The 23,046-nt window shown below is 42.0% G+C and overlaps 1 protein-coding gene across 1 annotated transcript in view; it reads left to right on the forward strand.

Annotated features, from left to right (window-relative positions):
- The window catches only part of DOCK5 (dedicator of cytokinesis 5), a 121,050-nt gene that overhangs the window by 57,149 nt on the left and 40,855 nt on the right, over positions 1 to 23,046 (forward strand). Inside the window, exons 4-18 of the mRNA XM_074164079.1 lie at positions 2,358 to 2,441; positions 9,350 to 9,390; positions 10,394 to 10,449; positions 11,296 to 11,392; positions 15,165 to 15,313; positions 16,145 to 16,280; positions 16,392 to 16,549; positions 17,254 to 17,335; positions 18,094 to 18,223; positions 18,930 to 19,002; positions 20,390 to 20,532; positions 21,175 to 21,300; positions 21,779 to 21,903; positions 22,272 to 22,370; positions 22,522 to 22,594. Coding sequence (XP_074020180.1) covers positions 2,358 to 2,441; positions 9,350 to 9,390; positions 10,394 to 10,449; positions 11,296 to 11,392; positions 15,165 to 15,313; positions 16,145 to 16,280; positions 16,392 to 16,549; positions 17,254 to 17,335; positions 18,094 to 18,223; positions 18,930 to 19,002; positions 20,390 to 20,532; positions 21,175 to 21,300; positions 21,779 to 21,903; positions 22,272 to 22,370; positions 22,522 to 22,594 — 1,572 coding nt within the window. The remainder of the gene's footprint in view (positions 1 to 2,357; positions 2,442 to 9,349; positions 9,391 to 10,393; positions 10,450 to 11,295; positions 11,393 to 15,164; positions 15,314 to 16,144; positions 16,281 to 16,391; positions 16,550 to 17,253; positions 17,336 to 18,093; positions 18,224 to 18,929; positions 19,003 to 20,389; positions 20,533 to 21,174; positions 21,301 to 21,778; positions 21,904 to 22,271; positions 22,371 to 22,521; positions 22,595 to 23,046) is intronic.

Raw genomic sequence — 23,046 nt, forward strand, 5'->3', positions numbered from 1 at the left:
CAAACAGCATTTTAAGACAGAAAGCAAAGCAGCCCGGCTGTAACCACAGGAGGAAACTTCAGTAGGGAGAATGAAATCAGCCAAGTTAGAAATTGGCTAAGACCCTGTGCTTTAAATCTTCTAACTCTGTTGACAGTGCTATAGGATTATTAATGTCCATGGACCGCTTGATGCCTGGACTTCAGCTGAGGAATGACACCTCCTGTGTCCCCGTAGCACGTTATGGGCCAACAGTTCCGCAGTGACTCCAGAGGAAGCCTGGATTGTTTTATCCTTCCGCCCCACGCCCTGCGGCGCCTCGGGGAGGTTTGGAGATGTCCCGTCCAAGTCCTGGATTGCAACATCCCCGTGGAACACTAAGGATCTGGCAGGTTCACTGCAGCAGGAGGCAGGGCCGCAGGGAGTGACCTTCCTTTGGGTTGGGTGCTGCACTTTTATGCTGACCTCTGCGAACCCTGGCAGAATTATTTTCTGTATCTGGCAGAATGTTTTCTTTTTAACTGAATCAAATACAATATTAAGCAGCTCTTCTGTCAATTTATGATCTCAGCATCCGTCAGTACAAGGTAGTTCTTGATGGATTACTCTGATCTACTCGTGTACATTCATGTTTGTCGTTGCCTGTAAATGTTACACAGATTTTTCTGCTAAAGCGTTGATGGGATTTTTACTTTTGGGCCTATTCGGGGGCCTTTAAGGTGTCGGAACTGAATATCCAGATCACCAGTCAGTTTTTATTATCTTGGCTTACAACACCGTTGCGGGGAGGGAGAGCAAACTGGCTGTCGAAACAGCTGGCGCCTTAGGAGCAAAAATCCAGTAACGCTGGTGTGACCCTCTGGAAAGCAGCGTAAGAGATTCCCCGCGTCCTCCGTGTGCGTGTGTGTGTGTGTCTCTGCAGGCACCGAGGTTACGGTGGGCATGAATTGGAGCCACCGTGAACAAACACTGCCCATGCAGCATCAGAAAATAAGTACCTGTTTGTGGTTGGGGTCTATTTCAGATACTGCAGGGAGTTCTCATTGCCTGCCTACTTCTGTTGGATTATTTATAGTTACAATATTTTAAGAAAAGCTAGTGTATGTGAGATAATTTCCGGTGTGGTAAGCCACAGCCATTTGCTTACTCTGGATGCTTGCCAGGAGGCAATATACCTCATCTTGACGGAAATGATAGGCATTTGATGTGAATTTCCTGACATAGGAGCTCTTTTTTTTTATTATTTATTTAATATTCAGAGAGACATCTTCAAATACAAACCCTCTGAAGAATTTTCCCAAAGCCCCCGAAAATGTTTGCGTGATTTATTTGCCTTCTTTATAAAAATAAACATTGGGCTTACATCAATACATTTTCTTGGGGAACAGATTTGGAGGCTTAAATATGACACTTAATGTGTGTGAGAAGAGTGCGTTGCTGTATCTAAGATGTGATCTGTACTTAAACCAGTGTTTTAAATAAATAAGTAAGATCATCTCGTTGTGGTGGAGGAGCGGCCTGTTCTGATTTAGCCCATCAATTCAACAAACCATAGCAAAGCATTTTCCTGACTGTGTTATGCCATCGTACTCGCATTGCTTTGAAAGCAAATTCAGATTAAACGTTCTCACCTTGACAAGCCTCCAGCAGCTCTAAGGAGCTCTTCTGCTTTGCCCGGTGAAACTCTGCACCTCAAGAAACTTCTAGAGAAAAGGCAGTTTAGAAGCCTGGGCTTCTGGGCTTAATCCTATTCCCACTGGAAATCCGCTCAGCGTTCAGATTAGCTTTGTCTTTGGTAGGGATTAAATTTGCAGAGAATCTCAAGTTTTCATGCTAAGACAACTCCTGTCTGGAAAAAGCCTTTAATAGCAAATAGCGTGAGGCTTTTAATATAGAATAGTGGCATTCTTTTCTTATGACAACCAATTTACGTATTTTTGCCAGTGCTCACGAGTGCTACGTTGCAGTTAGTCCTGTGAAACACTAATAAAAAATGACAATTACCTAATTGATCCATAACCTCTGCCTGGGGTAAGAGTGACCTTTGCTGGGTAGGTTGTCAGTAAAGTGGGAAGATGCAGCTTCTTAATATAGTGTCACAGATCTGGGTTCTTAAAGGTGAAAGACAAACTTTGTTGGGTGTTAAGAGTAATGTTTTTTATCTTTGCAGGAACTGATGATAGAATCTGGAAATAGATAAGCTACATACTTCTCCGGTGTATTATATTCACAGGATAGCGTACTGACTTTATAGTGCTTCTTCAAAATCGTATTCTGCCTTTGACAGGTGCCATGATACCAGATTTCAAAATCTGAGTAACTCACAGCTTTCATGATTGTGTTTTTCATCCCTCTCTCTTGTCTCTTCCCCTTTTCAGCAATATACAATTACGATGCTGTCCAAGATGTGGAGCTCTCCTTGCAAGTTGGCGATACCGTTCACATTTTGGAGATGTACGAAGGTAGGTTGCAGATCGCTTCCAAGCACTTCGCAGTGAGTTTTAAAAGTAAATATAAAAAAATCAGATCTTTTTACAATAATGCAAATTTCAGATCTAGAATTTCAACCTCTGATATGCCCAAAAGCACAAAGCATGCTATGTCATGTTTACTTTTACTTTACGTTTAAAACTGTATTAAAAATGCCTGAAATACAGAAGCTGCAATCATATCTACGCTGTTCGTGGCAGAGGTTTGTCAAGGTAAGTTTTCAGTAGTATCTGAAGGCAGAACTGCAAGAGAAAGAAACACTTACTTCTGGCTGTTTATTCCTGTTTTCACACCACAGCTCTTTACCTTGGCTCTTCCTCGTGCCAGGCCAAGCGCGTGTATAATCATGTGATGAACTGATCCAGCTGGAAAATAATAGTAATTTTTTTAAAAGTAGCTTTTAACCTGCATTAGTTCTTTGATCTGAGACAACAGAGGCAGCGGATGAAAGAAAAGGAGAGAGCAGGCCTTAATTGTTTCAGAAGTAATGTTGGTTTAAGCGGTAATATCATGAACTGGCATTATATGCTTTAAAAGCCTCCAGTTATGGAGCTTCCATGCCCTTTTTAGGCTATTTCTCCCAGTAGTTTACTGGGAAGGTTTTTCATAATATGTACCTTAACGTAAAACATCTTGCAGAAAGGAAAACAAAATTCCTATTTTAGACAACATGAAAATTACACTTGTCTGGTTCATATCTACTCATTAAACTAGACTGTTTAATGAAGATTTCAATATTAAGAATGGAACGCGGCCATTTAATTATTTTAAAGAATGTAGTAGTCACTACTTCGCTTGGGAGGCTCTCCAAAATCTAAATACTCTTTCCAAAATATAAATTCAATCATTTTCACAAGCAGCATCAGCTTGAAAAAGACTCGCCGTACAAAAACGCTTTGGTGTCAGTGCTGGGAAGGGTGAGCTGCTGCTTTAGCAATTTGTTCTTAGCCGGTTGTTCTCTTTGCCCTTGACACTGGACACAGGCAGCCAGTTCCTACATGGCAAAGCAGATTATGGTGCTGATGTGTGGTTTTTACACTGGTGTGTGTGATAGTGGTGAGTGGTTTTGGCGGAGGGAGAGAGAGAGGGAGAAATAGGAAAAAATCCATATGTTACAGTACTGAATTATGAACTGGTTTTGCAAAAACACACAAAGAAGAGGGAGCGTCAGGGATGAGGATTGCCCTCATGAAGAGGATGGATCTTCCCAAAATGTTGGGGTATTTCTTTCTCTTTTTTTTTAAAGCAGCATCATGGCTTGGTCCTACTTGGTCTGTAATCAGCTGTTTAAGAGAGACAGTCAAGAATAGGAGATGAATACCCAAATGGCATCCCTTTCTTACCTGAAATGTCCTAGTTTGGAACCTCAGCCTGAGAGGATTGATTGTAAATTGTTTGGGAAAGTGAATGCGTTTTGATTGTTCTCATACCCTGAGCCATCAGCGTGGCATCCTCGTTTGTGACTGAGGCTCCTAGGAGTTACTGCAGCACAACTCAATGCTTCTCCTGGAAAGAGCAGCCAAAAATTCAGGCTAGACATTTGTGAATCTACAGGAAAAGATGCAGATTTTCTCTGAGGTGGTAACCCTGCTGCAGGTCAGGTCTTACTTTTCGTAAATTCATCTTAAAAACTCCAAATTCTGATATTTTTTCTGCTTGGGAGGAAATTCTCATGTCTTACTGTATCTATTTTTCTTTTGGGCCATCAGCTTTCAGCGTTGTTTTCAGACACCTGTGGGTTGTGTTTTTGAGAATTAGTGTTCTCACAAGAAGCCTTTTCTGTTTCTTCTCATGCTAATGATGTAAACTTACAAATACAGCTCCAGTCTGATAAAAGTGGGGTTTTTGTTCCACTAATCACAGTTCTTATCTGTATACACAAGTCTCGATTTAGAAAAAGGTTCCATTTAACCAGGGCGTTGGCTTTGCAAGAAGAAAGGCTCGGAGATGCCCTGTGAAGTCCTTCTTTCAGTCCCTGTGAGTTATCCCTGCAGCTCCTGGCAGAGGGCGTTCCCATGGCTATTGGTAACATTCTTTAGGGAATTAAGGGGGAGTTTTTCAGGCTTGTCCAGGGTAATGGTAATAGCCGCTTGGAAAATCTTACTCCATGCTATTGTTCCCTACCTGCACAGGAGCATCTTCTGTCAGTCACCAGAAGGTTCTCGGGGCTGTGGCACCACAGTTCGCTTCCCGCTCTGTCAGTCATCTAGATCATGCCTCCTTTTTCCTCCTTGCCGAAGTCGGCAGGTTTTCCTTCCCCAGCCGTGTCTGGTGAAGGCTCTCTGTGTTCAACAGCCTTCACTTGAAAGCTCTTTGTATTCTGCATCTGGGGCTGTGGCCGGCTCCGCTCTGTCTGTAGGAACTGAAGTGCACGGTTTGTTCCTGGATGGGGAGGCAGCAAGGCTGAAGCTTGCGCGGGGTTTTGGTGTTAACAGTAAATGTTATCTGACTCTCAACTGGCTGAATAGCTCTGAGACATAACACTGATACAGCTAAGCCACTGGGGGAGGCATGTGAGGAGCAAAGAGCAATAAAGTGAATTAAAGTGCAAGCCAGAAGGTATGGATGCAGTTCGGTGCTGGCCTCTGTGCTGTGAAAACTCCTCACGTCGAGTGGCTTTGCTGGAGCGTCTCGCAAACTCTGTGGAGTGCCTGAGGTCAGGCGCTGCTGTTGTAGTGCCTAATGGTCTCACAAGGAGGAAAAGCACCTTTAAATTGCAAAATCCCCGCTGATTTGTGGTAGCGCAGCTATCGGGAGTTAGAGGCCTGTTGCAAAGGCTGGAAGGTCGGCCAGATTTAGGGTGAGGCTCTGGCATCGCACTTTTGTTAGAAAACCCTTCTTTTGCCATGCTCCAAATGGATGCTTTGCCTAATGTTTTGTAAGTCCAGTGACACAGTTAGGCTGGGCTTGTGAGTGCACAGAAGAAGATAAGAGAGTGATAACGTGGTAGATCGTCGGTTCGCAGCGCTGGACCACAGCTTGCCTGTGTCAAGGATTCCTCAAAGGGTGATCATCCCTGTAAATGGTAGCTTCAACTCGGATGAAGTTCACAACATGGAAGTGAAGGTCATCAGAGCCGAAACCACAGACTGAGCAGTTTGAACTAAAGGCTTGAAATATTTCTGGTACAAGCTACGACGTGCTGATGTCCAACGCAGCGTAAATCTGTATAGGGACAACCTCAGCGCTGTTTGCTGTTGGGTTGGGTAACTCCACAGTCTAGACGGTGCAGTGTTCCCTTCAGTCAGGAAAATGAAGATTGTGGCATGCTGTGTCTTTGTCAGTCTGTCGTTAGGGGCAGTCGGAAGCGGGGTTTGCACTGTAGATAGGGTCTAAATTGGCATATTTAGTGTTTTACTTTGAGACTGATTTTAAATAACTTTTGAAATGTCTTAGTTGGACTTCAAGCATGCTTTGAAACACCATGGTGTATTATTATACATAAAGATCTGCAGGATACCAGTTTCCTTAGACTTACCTTCCCCTTAAAACAAATATACAAATACCCTCTGCAAAGCATGATTCTGTTAGCTTAGGTGTCTCGGTCATGATAGACTCGTGTAAACCGCAAAGCAAGGTATTTTTTTTCCTCCTTTCTCTGATTGCAGAAGGGCATGAAGTCTTTGTATAAAATTACTTTTTCCACTTGATAATAAGATAAGCAGTGTGGGCTTATCCTGTTGTTTGCCAAATATTGTCAAGACTGGGCATAAGCTGCAAAATCCAAGAAAAGAAGGAAACTTGCTGTGTCCAATACTTTGAAGGCCGCTTCAGTGCGGGATTTACTTACCCTCTGGGAACCTGTCCTTGAGGAGTGAGCTGGGGAGGATACGTTTCTGTTGAGGGGAATCTTTTCTAATCTGCAGTATATATTATTCTTTCACGCAAGCTGTGGGAAATAGCCACGTTGTGGATAGAAGGAATGTTTGCCCGCGTACAGTGATTCCAATCAGTTTCTTCTCCTGATGAAAATAGGTTTACATTGAATTTGTTCCTAGTTTCAGTATTTATCTTGCCTCTGCCCGCTGTAGGTAAATGAAGCAATCCCTTGTTTTATTTTGGTGCAGCGCAGCAGCGTATGTTGTGGTACGGAGAGCCCGGACGCTACAGTGGAAGAGGAACAAAGACCTTGTGGTTAAGCACATGATGTGGGATTGCATCACTTCCTATAACTTGTAGTTGTCTAAACTATTGTAATTTGAGTAATTTTTTCTTAGATTTTCTGGTCTTTGATGTGCTGCATAAAATCTATTTAATGAAAGGTAAAACTGAGGCCCTGTGTTTCATTAAAAAAAAAAAACAAACCCCAAAAAGCCAAAAACCAACCCTTTGTCGTATTTCTTTGCAAGACTCAGTCTGCTCTCCTGGTGTTCTTAATCAGATTGCAGTTTGAAAGTGTCTTATAGTAACTGAAATTTGCCATGTCATCTTCAACTGAAAAGCCTTTCTCCATTTAGCACGTCTCTCCTTGGAGAAGATACTCAAGAGAAACGCTTGAATAGTCTGTCATTCCTCTCAAGCTTTAAGCAGATATTTTTTTTTTCTTTAAAAAAAGAAATCAAGTAATCAATTGACCACAGCCGAAAGCTTTTGTTCCTTTTAAAATGATGAGTAAGATTATTGAAAACTGGAGCAGGATTCTGAAAAAGTTGCATGAGATGCTTGCTGAAATAGTTTTGCATAATAATATACAACATGCTTTTATGCAATGATTGCAAAATATTTTACAGGAATATGGTTAATGCCAAGAAGTCATTTTAAATATGAGGAAGCTGTGGTATAGAAAGGCTGAGAGACTGTCAAATGGAATTGAAGTCGCTGGGAAAATACTCCTGTTAAATTCCCTGAGCTTTGTATCACACCCTAAAGAATTTGTAGTGACCATTCAATTAATTACAACTTGGATAAAAATAGAACCTAAATCTTCTCATCCCTAATCCAGTACCTTATCCATTGGTCCATGATCAATGGATAATCCTGTCTTCATCCTGGGGAAGGAATGGAATTTCTTCTTTCCTCTGAATTTACTGCTGGAATATTGGGGATTATGTGATAAAGTTGATTCATGTTCTCATTGCTCGAGAAAGGGGCCAAAACTGTGCTTTAAAAAAATAAAAAAGACCAAACACAACCCCCCCTTCCACCCCCCCACCCCCAAAAAAAAAAACAAAACAAAAATCCCGTCCTAAGATCTAATTTATTGTTGAGGAGGGTTCAGATCTGTTGTTCTTCATGGAACCTTCTTTGCTAAGTATATAAATCTATTGGGGGGAAAAAACAAAAAGGAAAAAAGAAAAAAAAAAAAACAAAAAACAAAACCAACAAACAGAAAAGCCTCACCTCCTCTCTTCTTTGCCTGATTATTCCTTTAAATCCCTTTGCCTTCTTGACGCTGCTCCCTCTGCCACTCGGCTGAACATAATCATCTTGGGTCTGCGATGTTGTCTGTCTCCATAGCTCTGGACATCATTCGCGCTCTACAGACCATAATCTGCACCCTCAGTGTTTGCTAAGACGTAGGGGCAGCGTTTATAGTTTCAATGCAAGTAGAACCTTAGGAAAAGAGTCAAAAAACGGTGCTTTAGGAACATATTTAATTGAGAGTTGGTGTTGCAGAGTGTCTTGGCACTTGAATCGATGTTTTTAGTGGCCAAGGGTCAGTGAGAGGGTGCGAGCCTGCGTCCTGTCCCAGAGCAATACAAGGGATGTTGTCTCTGCACATCAGCATTTAAAATGGAGCAAATTCTTCTTCTGAAACGTTTAGTTTGTAATTTCCAGTGCAGTAACTTCAGGAGGACTGAAGGCGATGGAAGCTGTTGCTTATGGCAAGGAACAGGCAGCCAGTGAAAGAGTGTTGATCTCGCCCGGCTCTTGCACGGCTGAGACCGATGCTGAAGGTGGGACTGCAAGAGAAAACCCTTCCTCTGACACAGTCTGGAGGTGGGGGAAGTGACTTTCCACAGCTGTGCTTCTCTCCTGCCTGCTTATTGAGCCAGGCTCGCTTGAGGACATAAGAAATACAGCAGTTTTTTCATACGTTTGCATTTCAGTGACCTTGAAATCAAAATACTGGTCAAACCCAGGTGCTGAATAGAGAGAAGAAACGTCCATCTGACAGTTACACATGCTTCTGAGTCTGGGGGCTCACAGTTATTACATCCTATCTTATACTTTACTAGATCTTGTCAAGATAATATTGAGAAACAATATCTGTACCAGGGCAGGCAGTTCAGAGTTGGGGTTTTTTTTTTTTGCCTTATCTAATAAAACATCTCTTTCAGCCTTCCTTTGAAGGAAAGCTTTAGACCGAGTCACAGGAGAAAATAAAGAATCTACACGAGGTGGAACTCAAGCACAATCTATATGATGATTTGAATGAAAATGCACTTCACAGAAATGAAAATTTTAAAGGAGTGGGTTGGAGCTGGACTTGGGACACTTGAGTCTGTGTCTCACTGCCAGATCCGTGACCTTGGGCTGGTAGTTCCACGCACACCTCTGTGTCTCTGCCTCCGCTGTCAAGTGATCACAGCAGCAGTTCTGTGCTGTGTGACTTGTAAGGTTTATGGGAGAAGGGCTGTGACTTTCAGAACGTGTAGCATGGAGTGGCCTGCTTTGCCGTTGAGCCCTCCCAGTACAACCCTAATGGATGAAGGGAGTCGAAGTGTGGGTGTCAGTTCATGGTTGGAAGAGCCCCCCTTCTCCCTGCTCCTCGGAACCGAGCCTCCTGCGAACAGAGCAGAGGTGTCTGTGCAGCAGCAGATCTCAAATGAGCAAGATCAATAGATTTATGTTGTAGAAACGTGGTGAGAATGACAATGTGTATTTAATTGCTGTGGACAGGAAAAAAATAATAAAATTTTTTGTTTCCCTTTGCCAGGCTGGTACCGAGGATACACACTCCGAAATAAATCTAAGAAGGTATGACCTCACTTTTTTCAGTAACTAATTTTTATTTCACACCTTGCCAGGCCCCATCCGGTGCTGTAATCTGCTGTGCTGCTGCTGTATTTCTCCTCTTAATATTGTGCAGGTCTCCTGATCCCTGTGTCCTTTGCCTTAGCGATAGAAATAAATGCCCTTGAGCTAAATGTTTCAGAACCATTAACGGGGTATTCTGCACTGTAAGCGTGTGTAATGTAGTTTGAACTAGCAAAATGGACTCTTGCATATCTGCATACACGAGCTTATTGCTTTATTATTGTGGTCTTGGACCTGTACACGTCCAGCATTAGTTATATGTGATGGTAAGACTCAAGTTTTGATTTGGCTTGGAAAATACTCCAAAAATTATGCATGCGTGGACCTCAGCCAGACTTCTTGAGGTTTGTGAAACCAATCTGAAAACTGCATGGAAATCTGGTTTCCCGTAGGAATCCTGGCACCTCCCATGTGGTAACATCCTTCACAGTCTCCATTTTTCAGGCGTAAAGGGGAATGAAAATAAAAAAAAAGGATTGCAGCACTCCAAGATTTCTGTTAAATAAAGGAAACTTGGGACTGGTGAATTCCTACAAATGCTGTAACGTGTGAGCTTTTCTAGAGACCCGCAGGCCCAGGGGAGCTCGGCAAATGACTCCAAGAATGTTTCATAGCCAGGGCAAATGAGTTTTCAAGAGTTTACAACATTTCATACAGGAAGATAAGTGTCATTAGAGTGAAACAAAGAATTGACTTCTCTGAGGTGCTAATATCAAATATAGTGCTCCAGGAGGCAACCTGATCCTCCTTACTGTCTTTTTTTCCTGTGATACTGGGACTGGTGGATCTTCCACCTTTCTGTTATAGGTAAACAGTAAACATCAGTCACAGTTACTGTTCTGCTGCTCATGCTCTTACCTTAGCCCTCTCCTTTCTGTTGAATGCATTTTTGTCATGTTACGTCCTATGGTGTGATTTACTTTATTTCTGTATTTATTTTCAGGGCATTTTCCCAGAAACATATATCCATTTAAAAGAGGCGATCGTGAAGGACCGGGGGTAGGTTGGCGCTTCTTGAGATGCACTTTTGGTAGCAAAAACCACATAATGCTGTTTCATTTAAAAACAAACAAAAAAACCCTGCAACTTTAGTACTGGCGGTTGTAAGGAATGCTACTGGTGTGTGCGGCAGGGTGTACTGCCTGTGCTAGACTCCTAGAGCTGCAGAACTTCTGTTTTTCGCAGCGTTGCACACTCCAAAACGGTTGTAGACATAGGTGCAGGAGAATGCGATTTGCAAAAATGAGCAAGCTCTGCTAGACAAGTTAGTAGTGAGGCAGGTCAATCAAGTTACATTTAGCTCCTCTGGGGACTCCTGCAAGTCGTAACAGACTCCCGCTCGCAGCCAAGTAGCCAGCAGGAGTGTGGATTCCTTCCTGTCTTGGAAAGCATTTAAGGAAATGACTCCTCGTTTGATTCTTCGAGCTGATTCTGTGATTGTTACAGTGAGAGGAAAACAGCAGTTGCAAAGGAAGACACTTCAGAAAGTACTTTTTTTTTTTTTTTTTTTTTAAATAACTGTAGCCAAGTTACCGTTGCAAGTGGTGATTCTTCCAAACTTAATTCCTGTCTATTGAGCATGTTTCTGGAATGGATCTGTTGAGAAGAACAAGACTGAAAGAAACTCAAAACGTTTGCATTAAAAATGGATGATGAATGTGCACATATGTGTTGGGGAACTAACTGAACATCTTAAGAAACTTGGCGTCATTGTGCGAGTGAATTGTGTGAATATCAAGCCTTCTGAAATTTCCATTTGCATATTTAGCAAAAAAGGATGTTTTACTATTCGGTTTTAATCCGGAGTGTAACAGCTTTCTTCTGTTTTGTCCTTTTTTTCTCTAGACAACACGAAACAGTGATTCCAAGTGAACTGCCCCTTGGACAAGAACTCACTTCTACCCTGAGGGAGTGGGCAGTTATCTGGCACAAGTTATATGTGGTAAGTTTTCTTCAGTGGTTGGTATTTTATGAAATGACCCAAGATGAGATGAGACTGGGCTTTTTGCAGGGCAGTTTGAGATCTTGAATAGAACGTTATGCAGAATTGTAAAAGCATCATCAGAGTAAAATTGGTCTTAAGTGAGGTTAAAAATGTTCTGCTGTGCACAGAACGGGGTGTGTGGTTGCACACAGAACCGTGGTTTACTCCAGGCTACGGTGTTCGCTGTACGTGAATGATTGTGCGATGACACAGCACTGATGCAGCACCGACTGGCACAAGTCACACTCAGCATCGTGTCAGCTGGTTGGGGCTGGGTCTGAGTCACCGTTCACTCGGCAGATAAGTGTTCCTGCTTTCCCTGTCGTGGTCTATCCTGTGTGAAGGCAAAATACATCAGCTGTGTCAGAAAGTTGTGCGAGAAACCACGATGGTGTTTTAACAGAACCTTTAACAGGTGTGAATCCTGGATTTTTTAAAGTTTTGTAGGTACTTAATAGAAGGGTTGGTCCTCACCCCAAAGTGCCTACAGCTCAAATGGGCAAGATGGACAAAGGATGGGAAGAGAATTAGGGCCACGTGTGGTGGGGAAGATTTGACTTCTGAGAAGTCCCATAATATATTTAGTTCTCAGTAAGGTGGGGGAGAGACCTCTCATCTACTAAATCTGTTTAGTAGCCTGGCCATATGCTAGCCACCTCAGGGAAGTCAGAAGCCAAGGAAATGCATGGATTTGGTGGTTTTGCTGAGGTAGGTGCATCCTTGTTGAAAGAAGTACAACTGGAGTCCACAATGAATTGCTTTCAAAGGTGATTATTAAGGCACATTAAAAAGAGTCAAACTTGATTTTTTTTCAGTTAGTAGCGAGTTCTCCCTGCATAATATGTGCTTGGAGACTTTAATTAAGATGAGAGAATGGATTTAAATTAGCTCTAGCCATTCAGTTTATCCAGAGCAAGCACTCCTATTGAAAATTCCACCAGGCCACAAGTACGTTTTGTTTGTGCACCACAAAACCACAAGAATTTGTTCCACCCTCTTAATTTAATGAGAAGTCGTATGTGACGTTATTACTGTGTGAAGAGAGAGTTTTGTTCCTGGCTCTTTTTTTTTCTGATTAACTCTAGGATCCTAGCCTCAGAATCCATTTTTCTTAAGAGCAGAAATCTTTCATGTTCCTGTGCTTAACCAACACAAGTCTTAAAATAGTCTTGGAAAATGTTGTGGTTTGAAATGGATTTGAGTTTATTTTATTTTCCCCTGCAGTATGTATAAAAAGAAAAAAAAAAAAAAGAAGCACTAAAGGAGGAAGGAGATATTTGAGGAGAAAAAGGAAATACAGGGGATTTTTTTCTTTGGCAGAACTTCATTTCACTTCTTTAATTTCTGCGTTTTTGAGCAAGCTTTGCACCAGTGGGTATATCTCCATTGCAAAATAAACATAAAAACGGGTGAGAGTTTTTAACTTCATTTAGTTAATAGGAGTTAGCTGATGTAAACAGCTGTAGAGATAACAGCTTTACCTGTCAAATTCAGATCTGCTCTGTATTTCCCTGAAAGCTAACACAAGTTGCCTTCTCTTTGCAATTATATTAACACAAGTTAAGAACATGCTTTTTTCTTTGTTTACTAAATAGGTCTGTAATATCTTCCCGATAGAAACTGCAATACTCATCTAGTCTCCATCAGCCACTCCGTGTTCCCCAGATCTAAAGGGAGATGGCTATTTATAACTCCCTTTAGATTTGTGTTCTCGGGGGGCGAACCACGAGTAGTTTATATCATTGGTGTTCTTTGCAGAGACCAGAATGGGGAAATAATTGAGCTGAGTCTCTCTCTCTGCTGTGGGAGCAGTTGGGGCTCAGAGTTAAACATTAACAGCTTCCATACAGAGAACTGCCGCTGCTCAGCTGCTGCCTGAACGTACTGACAATACACCATTGGCCACTTCCCTCTAGCTGTTGGGCGAGACGTAGTCGAAAACCTCTTGACACTCATTTTGGAGCTGCGTAACCATAAACTTTGCCCCAGTAGATTAAAGTTTAATGTCCTTTGATTTGCGGCACTTCTCTCTGAAAATGAGCTGCGCTTGACACTGGGTACAAGTCAGGATCGTCCTCGTGGCTGGCTGACTCCGTAGTGGTACAGAGAGGATGGGGCCAGGGTGCCCGTTTGAATGGTACAAATGGAATAGCTCACACTTTGAAAGGCTTAATTGCTAACCTCAGCACATATTGCTACAAATACAGTAGGTAGGTATTCCCTTTTTAATTACAGCGTCAGCCTTGGAGCCTGAAACTATAGGAAGAAGTGTATATGTGTGTGACTGATTTTATTAGGGTGGAACCAGTAAGTAGCACGAGAAGTATTTTCATTAATTAAAGATAACAGTAGAAATGGCAGGAGGAAGCTCTTCACAAAGCAGCTTTTGATGTCCTGTTCAGTCAGTGGTTTATAATTACAGATGAAAATCCAATGGCTGCAGCAAACTCGAGCAAGTACCTGGGCAGGTTGGGGAGAGGGTGTCTGGGAAACCAGACGTGGTATTTTTATTGCATTTTTGGACAACCTCTTGCATGTTAGATTCTGAGCAACCACTGCTGGAGGAGTGCTTAAAAGCGTGGGATGAGTCAAGACTGCGTGGCACTGAGTTCTGTACAAATGTAAACAGAAGTGAGTGCTCTGAAGAGCAGATAATCTTCAGCCTTATTTGCTGCCAGACACCAGCCAGAGAGGTTATTGTGTTTCCGCAGAGCTACTCTGATTTCCATGGAACTCTTTGTCCGGAGATGGTACACGGACATGGCAATACATGTGCAAATTACCAGTGGGTAGAGTAGGAACCTTGAAATATAATATGCGTATTAGCAGGGAAGCAGTGTATCCCAGATATTGCTGCATTGTGTTGCTATTCCTTTTTTTAATATAATGGGTTTTGAGTGTGTGGTGGGACAGGATAAGAGAGCAGGCAGCCATGAAAATGAGTCCACAGGCTCTTAGTGTTCTGGCTTTAAAACATAGTTGCTAACACTGTCAACAGTGGTGAGGGCAGAGATTCCAATTAACCACATTGCTCACATTGTTAATGTTATATTCTGGTGACAGGAGACCTTTTCATATGTGGCAAAGAGGCTGAAGAGTTCTTTAGGCTGGTGAAAGCTCCAGGAGGAACAGAGATGAGAAAAAAGCCCATATGGGCTTCAGTGTTGGTCATCTGTCATTATTTGTGTTTTGGTATCACCTTTAGATTTTTAAAAGCAACTAAAGCTTTTGCCTCAGAGTCATACAATGTAAATAGGCAAAACAGATGGGAAATGCATAAAAAATAAATGTCACATTCTGAGAGTGGCAAAGGTAAGGAAAAAGAACCTTTGTCTATTAGGTTGGCATTCCTGTCGCAATCTGCCAGAACACAGTTGCGGTCGTTTAACATTATCCCTCTGTCCTGTATATAGAAAGCACCTATCACAGCAGTTTAAGTGCTGGAAAACACCAGGAGTCTATCTTTTGTCTGTGAGGTTTTTCTGAAATAATGTCCTGAGGAAATGGTGAAGACCCCGAATCCTGAGACACTTAAACCTTGGCAGTGCAAAGTACTGGAGAATTTGTTCCCTGCATCTAATCTCGTGGTGTCATATGATGCCACTTTCTCAGATATTTTTAGTTAAATACAACTTGCATGGTAGATTCAGTTGAGTAGTTTTTGGAAAGCTTACTGAGCGCATCACTTTCAGGCTATCACTGGCTTAAAACTGTCCCTTTTTTCCCATAGGATAACAAGACAACGCAGTTTCGGCATGTCCAACAGCTGACTTACAGCCTGATAGAATGGCGGTCACAGATACTGTCCGGGACGCTTCCCAAGGACGAGCTCGCTGAGCTGAAGAAGAAAGTCACTGCTAAGATTGACTACGGCAACAGGTAGACTCCAAACTATGTCCTGAAGGCAGGAGAGAATCCCAAATCCCAGTAAAGGCTCTAGGTGGCTATTAGTACGAAAAGGTGTAAATGACCAGGCGAGAGGAACATTGCATTGAGCTTTACATTTTTCCTTAGAAAGGGGATAATTACAGCTTTGTCCCCATCAGAATGTGACTTGCCTGGCAGGTGGGGATGTGGCAGTTAGTTTTTCATATGCCAGCAGTCTCTTTGTCTTGGCAGGAAACTTTACCTGTCTTAATTCTGTGGAAATGCTGGCACACGATCGTTATTTCCCGTGGAGTACAATTTGTGCCTGGCTAGATGGAGCCAGGACTTGGATGCTGGTTATGAACTAAACTGCTTTATCAGCAACTGAGTAATACAGTTCTATAGGCCACCAAAACTCCACCTTTCTTTGGTTTGTACAGAGCAGGGATTGTCTCCAGAACTCATTTATCTGCTTGTCAGACTTGATTCAGGTCAAATAAGTCAATTAAGAAGAAAGCTTATGACAAAGAATAATAATTAGCCATAATCCATAAGCCTGATAGATATACGTACCTTCAAAAGAATACCTTTAAGTCAAAACAAGGAAGATGTCATCTTAGAATTAAGTTACCTGACTAATTGTTCTTCCCTTTAATGGGAAAATGAGAAATATTTTGGGACAGGAAAACCAGCAATGTGGTTACTGCAAGGAATGGAGTTGGTGTGCAGTGGTTGCCCGGTACGGTCCACAGTTTGATCTGTGGTTTGTGCTCTTTCAAGTCACCTTTTGCTGCTTAAATATTGTGCTGCTTCTGTTGTCCTCATGACTTTCATGCCGCTCAGGATCCTGGGTTTGGACCTGGTTGTACGAGATGACAATGGGAACATCTTGGACCCAGATGAAACCAGCACAATCTCTCTCTTCAAGTCCCATGAAACTGCATCCAAAAGGATTGATGAAAGAATCCAGGAGGAGAAGGTACATCTCGTGTTGCTGGCTTTTTCCTCTTCAAGTAACTAGTACCCACTGGTTTGTTGTTTTTTTGTTGTTTTTTTTTTTTTTTAATGGGGGTACTCTCCTTCTTTCCAGTCCCTGCAACAGAATTTGGACCTCCGAGGGCAGCCAATATTCAACACAACACATACATACAGCCTGTATGTAAACTTCAAGAATTTTGTCTGCAATATTGGAGAAGATGCAGAGCTGTTAATGAGCCTCTATGATCCTGATCTCTCCAAATTCATCAGGTAGGACTTTTGGTTGGTACAGAAGCAATTTAGTCATCAAGGTGGTCATTCTAAAGAAAGCAGTAGAGATTAGAAAGGAAGATCCGGCAGATGAGTTTTTCGTTTCTGTTGGTTGCTGCCCCAGTGGCGATTTGGAAGGGGGCTTATTTAATTTCAGATGAGATGGGGAGTCAAGGTTCTGAGCCTGTGCGCTCCCCTTCTTAAAGCTGGGTATTTCTGTGATACATTAGTCAAAATCCCAGATTGTCTTACGGAGCTAAATTTCCCTACTGTTGTCACTAGACTTGATGCATTCGATTAATTGCTTCCTGTTAAATCATGTATATGCGTGATATTTGCTGTCAAGTCAGTGCAAGTTCACACCTAAGAGTTGGGCATCTCTTACTGGTAGGAGAAGATATGAGGAACTTTATCAAGGAAGCCTGACGTGTTGGGCACCCTGTGTTTCCATGATTGACCTTATCCGGTGTGGGCGCGCAATCGGAGTTCTTTAGGGAAGAGATTGAGAGTACCCATCCCCATCGGGGCTGCCTTCTGTCACCACTGAAATGAGGCACTTCAGAATCACTTTGTGATATAAGATTTTGGCAGATTTTTTCAAATATTCCTAAAAGATCAAAAAGCTTTTGAGCTTTTGCCCAGGTAATAGGAATGTCAGGTGCTGATTTATTTAATTATTTTTTCTCCCCTTCCTTTATTTGCAGTGAAAATTACCTGGTTCGATGGGGCAGTAATGGGATGCCTAAAGAAATTGAGAAACTAAATAATCTTCAAGCAGTTTTTACTGTAAGTTATTATATTTATGTCCTGGAAATTCTTCCCCGTGCTGCAGGCATCTGAGTTTTGGGTCCCTTCCCTCTCCCCATGCAGCAGGGAGGGGTCACATGTGGCCTTTTGGGGTGTTTTCATGGACAATTCAGATGTCAGAGGCAGCCTCAGAGAAATGCTGCTGAAAAGTAATTTTTCAGTCAGTCCAAAGCAGTAGTAAAGGAGTATTGTTTTGCAATAATACTGTCAGTGGATGTTGTTCACCCACACATTTCTGAAAATCCTATTAGGCGCTTCCCAGTGGAGCTGAACTGTACCGAAAATCTCAGCTTGAGATCACAGTTGTTTGTTTTTCAGTTCGTTGCTTTGATGATCCTTTTCTGTGTTAGAGTTTGTTATTTGTAACGAGATGTTAAGAATTGCCCGTGAGTGGAATAACTTCTGACAAGTAGGAAAGGTGGCACAAACTGCCTGCCTGGTCATCAGGATCTACTGCTTTGGCAATTAAATAATTGACTCTCCTTTCAGTACTGTAGCTGGGGTGTGTTACCAAAGAGCAATGGGATATTTAGAAATTGCTGTGTGGAAATTGCTAGTGCTTTTGTAGTTTTAGGTTTGGTTCAAAGGGCTCAAAGGGAACAGGTTTTACTTACTAAAGGAAATCTTTTATTATTTAAAATGTGTCTACAATCTAACAAGAAAGTCTTGCTCTTTCTGTGATCTTCTCTTTCATTCATAAAACAGATTGATACAACTTGGTTTTAAATGATTTCTAGGATTTAAGCAGTTCTGACTTGATCAGGCCGAAAATCAGCTTGGTGTGTCAGATTGTGCGAGTGGGGCATATGGAGCTGAAAGATGGGAAGAAACACACCTGTGGACTCCGGAGGCCCTTTGGTGTGGCAGGTATGACACTTGACACCTTCGATTGATGGAGGACACAGCACGGGACAGTGAGCTACAAACTGGGAAATACGTGCTGTGTGTCAGCAAAGCCTCCTGACCTCCCAGAGTCGGCATCGCCGACTTCCAAAGGGAGATGCTGATGCTGAGCTGCACATAGTACCCCTCTGAGACCTTTTAATGGAAGTTGTATATGAAGATGAAATATTCTAACTGTTCACTTCTTGTTTTGTCACCCCCAAAAAAGTTAACACACTGCCATCAGTGCAGTAGACTTTTCAGATCTTTATCAAAGAGCGATTTGCTCCTCATGACTAATGGGATAAAGCTGGAATTTTTAAAGGAGCCTTGGTGAATGAGACATCCAGTTCCTGTGATCTCTTGTGAAGCGACTTGCTTGAAATTTGTGGTGGGGAAACAATTAGAAAACCATCAGCATTTGAAATCTAAGTGTAATTTCTTTGCCTTGAAATGCCCAAGTCACAGCTGGTTTTTTATCAGAGAGTATATTCACATTCACCACCACAGGCTGACCTGCGTATCAATGAAAACTTCGAAAAAGTGAAGTTGTGAGTGGTGCTCTCCGTGGCTGTCATTAGTGGCATTGGCCCCAGATAAGCAACCGTTGTTTGCATTCTGGTAGGGGAAAGCTCTCTCTGTGTTCTTTAGCAACTTGGTAAAACTATGTGATGAACTTGTGTTGTTGCAGTGATGGACATAACTGACATCATCCATGGAAAGGTGGACGATGAGGAAAAGCAGCATTTTATTCCATTTCAGCAGTAAGTACTGGACTTCAGAGTTCATCACGTATCTGGCTTATTTAAAGCAGTTGTCCTTTGGAGAAGGACAGTTTTGTATGGGAGCCTGGCAGTGTACCAAGGTCTCCACAAATAGATTAGTTTATGGCAGGAGTCAGCTCTTTGAAGGATAAGATTTTTGTCAGTCCTCTGAAGCCTTTGTTCCTCTTGATTTACATGTCTGTATGACAGGCTAAATTGCTTAGGGAGTTTTGGCAATGCGGCTGAAATTGCTTGGTGCCCGTATCATCTGAGGGAAGGAAGAGGAGCCGAGTGGGGTCTGGGGGATGTGACCTTCAAATCTATTAGTGAGTTGAGAGGCAAGATTGTCAGAAACATCTAAGCACAGAGACCACAACTCCTTGTCACTCTTGTGCGGTACCCTGTGTATTGTCTGCCTCTTAACTTTCCAGATCACCTTGTAAGGGTGAGTCACAGGGCAATAGGAAAGGGATTTCTCCCTCTTTCTGGGAAAGAAATTCAAGCCCCAATGTGTTTTGCATTTCTGTATTGCTCGCTAGACTCGTGTGTTCTGCCTGCTCTCTGCTTGCTTTTTCAGCACATTACAGTTACTAAAATGAAGCTTGTTTGGGTAGACTCAGCCGTGTTGTTACAGTCCTAAATACAGCGATCCATTTGGTGTAGCCATATGTTATTACAAGGTATTTTCAGGGGAGATTCTGTGGGGTTTGGGGTTTTTCCTCACCTACCCTTCCAGGGCCTGAAAGGCTGGAAAGAAGGAGGTCTTTTCCTTTGCAGAATAATATTAGTCTGCTACCTTTTTTTTTCTTTTTTGTCATTTTTCTTCTGTTCTAATGAGGCTGAGTTTAGATCCAAATCTGGACACCTCTACAAGGATGGGGAGCCCGTGGAGACATCGCTTTGTATGTGCTTTGGGTCATTATTGATGGTGTGGGTTCAGGAGTGAAGTCGGGTTCAAGATCCAAAGCTCAATAGACGTGTTTATGACTAGGACAGGTTCATCACTGGTGTGATGTCACAGCCGGCATTAGTTATGTTAATTTATCACTAGTTAATCTACACAATCTCTTAGGGACAGCTCAGCTGAAGAGTGTGGCTATGGTTGCCCTGGAGGCTGCTATTTCAGTGTGATACAAATGTAGTCATGGTGTCTTTAGGTCAGTTACTTATCCCAAGCCTGAGCTAACGCTGTGATGTACTTCCTGCTATGAGACTTTAAATGGATTTCCATTGGGTTTGTGCAGGGGAAGAAGAAAAAAAGATTCCCATGGAATCCTTTAAAATAAATACTTCTTTGGAAAACAGTCAGCTGTTGGCCAACCCTCTTCTTGCAGAGCATATACTTGATGTTTGTCTGCTTCCCGCTCTCTATCGTTGTTCCCCTCAGGATTGCCATGGAAACGTACATCAGACAGCGACAGCTAATCATGTCCCCACTGATAACTTCCCACGTGATCGGAGAAAATGAACCCCTCACTTCTGTCTTCAACAAAGTCATCGCTGCGAAAGAAGTGAATCATAAAGGGCAAGGTACAGCAGCTGGGCAGGAAGCTAATGTACGAACCTGGTGCTGGGAAGGGCTTACAAGGGAAAATAAATGGCTTGTGAAAGTCGAGATCAAGGCTTACTGGAGTTTCCAACCTTCCCTGAGCCAAACGTATGGTTTTTGTAATGATTGTCACCCCAGCACTTTGGGAGGTAAAAAAAAAAAAAAAGATAAATGCAGGAGCTGTTCTTAGTTGCATGAAAAGAGCTTCTCTAGGCAATGACTTATTTGCTAGTAATGTAATATTTTTAAGATAAAGCTGTTTATATGGATATAAAATATTTTTCATATATGAACATGGCTGGTTGCATATTCTAAATGGATTTGGATTTAAACTGTGTTATTCAGAATTCTTCTGTTCTTGCTTGTGTGTCTGGCCTGTTCTCAAATACTTGCGGATTCATCTCAGAAAGTTTGTATTTTACTTCAGAGGATCTATTTGCCAAGTAAGGCCTTATTCAGCATTAGGGAGATGGAGAACTGGGCAAGTGAGAACCACCTTGGGATATTTAAGGCGTTGTTGCATGGAGATCACATGAAGAGAGAACTTTCTGTTAAGCATAGGCTTAAATTTCATGGGTTTGTACTTTTTTTGCAGTAAACAAGTGTTACCTTTATTTCCTTAGGTCTCTGGGTCTCCCTGAAACTGCTTCCTGGGGATCTAGCACAGGTTCAAAAGGATTTTTCCCACCTTGTAGACAGATCAACTGCTGTGGCTCGCAAAATGGGATTCCCTGAGATAATCCTCCCTGGTAGGTCCCATCTGCCTCTCCACTTCCACGGGGTGAAAGAGCCAGCTGAAATTCTAGAATTTCTGATATGACAGATTTATTTTAAAGCTATTTGAAAACTTGTTTTCATTTTTCTTGAAATTTCCAGCCAATCTTTTATTTTCTGTTCAAGAAGTGAAAGCATAAGCTTCCTTGAAAAATGATAGCATGTGTACTTTTTAGAAGAAAATTTCTGTGTAGTCAGAGAGACCTTCTTATTGCATATAGATTTACCCTCCTCTATTAAATCCATTAAAAGTGGATTTAGCCCTATAGAGTTCATTACATTTAAAAAAAAAGTTACATGAAGACAGAGGTTTATAAAAAGGAGAACTGTACATTTTAAGAGATGTTGTAGTTTTGAGATGAGATGGTGTGATTTTGGGTGTCATTGATTACCTGCTATTAGTAAAGGCTGAGAAGAAGATAAGGATAACTCATCAAGCGCTGTGAATTTTAGGTGATGTTAGAAACGACATCTATGTGACCCTGATACAAGGGGAGTTTGACAAAGGGAAAAAGAAGACTCCCAAGAACGTCGAAGTCACCATGTCTGTACATGATGAAGATGGAAATCTCCAAGAGGTACGGTGGCCTTTGCAGGAGGTCACAAGGCTGCTGTTTGCTATAGATGATAGTTCCAGTCCACTGGACCTTATTTATCAACTGTAGGCAAGAGTTGGGGGATAATGAACAAGAGATGTGATCTCAGTGACCAAATTTGAATGATCACTGATTCTTTTTTTCTAAATTTAAGATTTGCTCACATCTATTAAAGATTCTGTAAAACTTTCAGAGGTGACACACATTGCGTTCCCTTGACTGTGAAGCATAGACTTTGAGTAACTCTGACGGTTACACGCTCTGAAAACTTCTGACCCAAGATACTTCTTGCTTTCATTCAAGACCTTACCTTTTCTTCCCCCCCCGCCCCCTTGTCTTTTTGTCCAAAGAAAGCTATCCATCCTGGTGCCGGTTATGAAGGTGTCTCCGAATATAAGTCTGTTGTTTATTATCAAGTCAAGCAACCTTGCTGGTATGAAACTGTAAAGGTAGGAGAGTGTAATTTATAGTCTGCCTTCCTTTGTGTAGAAAACGGAACTAATTTAAAATCGGTAGATGCATCAGTAACAGAATGTCCTGTAAATTGGCTGAAAATAGAGGATGCCGGTGCTGCATTTTTCATTGTACTCTCACGTGCAGGTGTCCATTGCAATAGAAGAAGTCAGTCGTTGCCATTTAAGATTCACTTTCCGTCATCGCTCATCACAGGAATGTAAGTATCAGAAAAGAAGACCCGCAGGAGAACTGTGTTCTTCCTGCTCTCACTGAGATTTTTCTGAGTACCCACCAAAGGTGTAGCACTGACATTTCTACTTGTTTCCAGCGTTGTGGATTTTCCTGCTAGCAAAGAAAAATAATTCAAACTTTTTACAGCCTTAAAAAAAAGGTTTGGTGCTGCTGTATTCTAAAACTGAAATTAGATAGGGAGCAACATGTTAGCTCTCTTGAAAGACAATTGACAATGTTTAGTGCTGCTTTGGCTTCTCAGGGTACGGTGGTGTTTTTAATTTTATTTCAAGGCCTTCACAAAATCCAGTGCAAGGCCTGGTGGGCTTCTAATGGCCTTCCTATAGGAGGATTTATAATTAGGTTAATGAAAGGCTAATGAGAAAGTTAGAGCCAGAAGTTTCATCAAACGACTTCAGAGCCGTGAAACAAGATCAA

The sequence above is a fragment of the Numenius arquata genome, chromosome 26, assembly GCF_964106895.1.
Source record: "Numenius arquata chromosome 26, bNumArq3.hap1.1, whole genome shotgun sequence".
Taxonomy (NCBI): Eukaryota; Metazoa; Chordata; class Aves; order Charadriiformes; family Scolopacidae; genus Numenius; species Numenius arquata.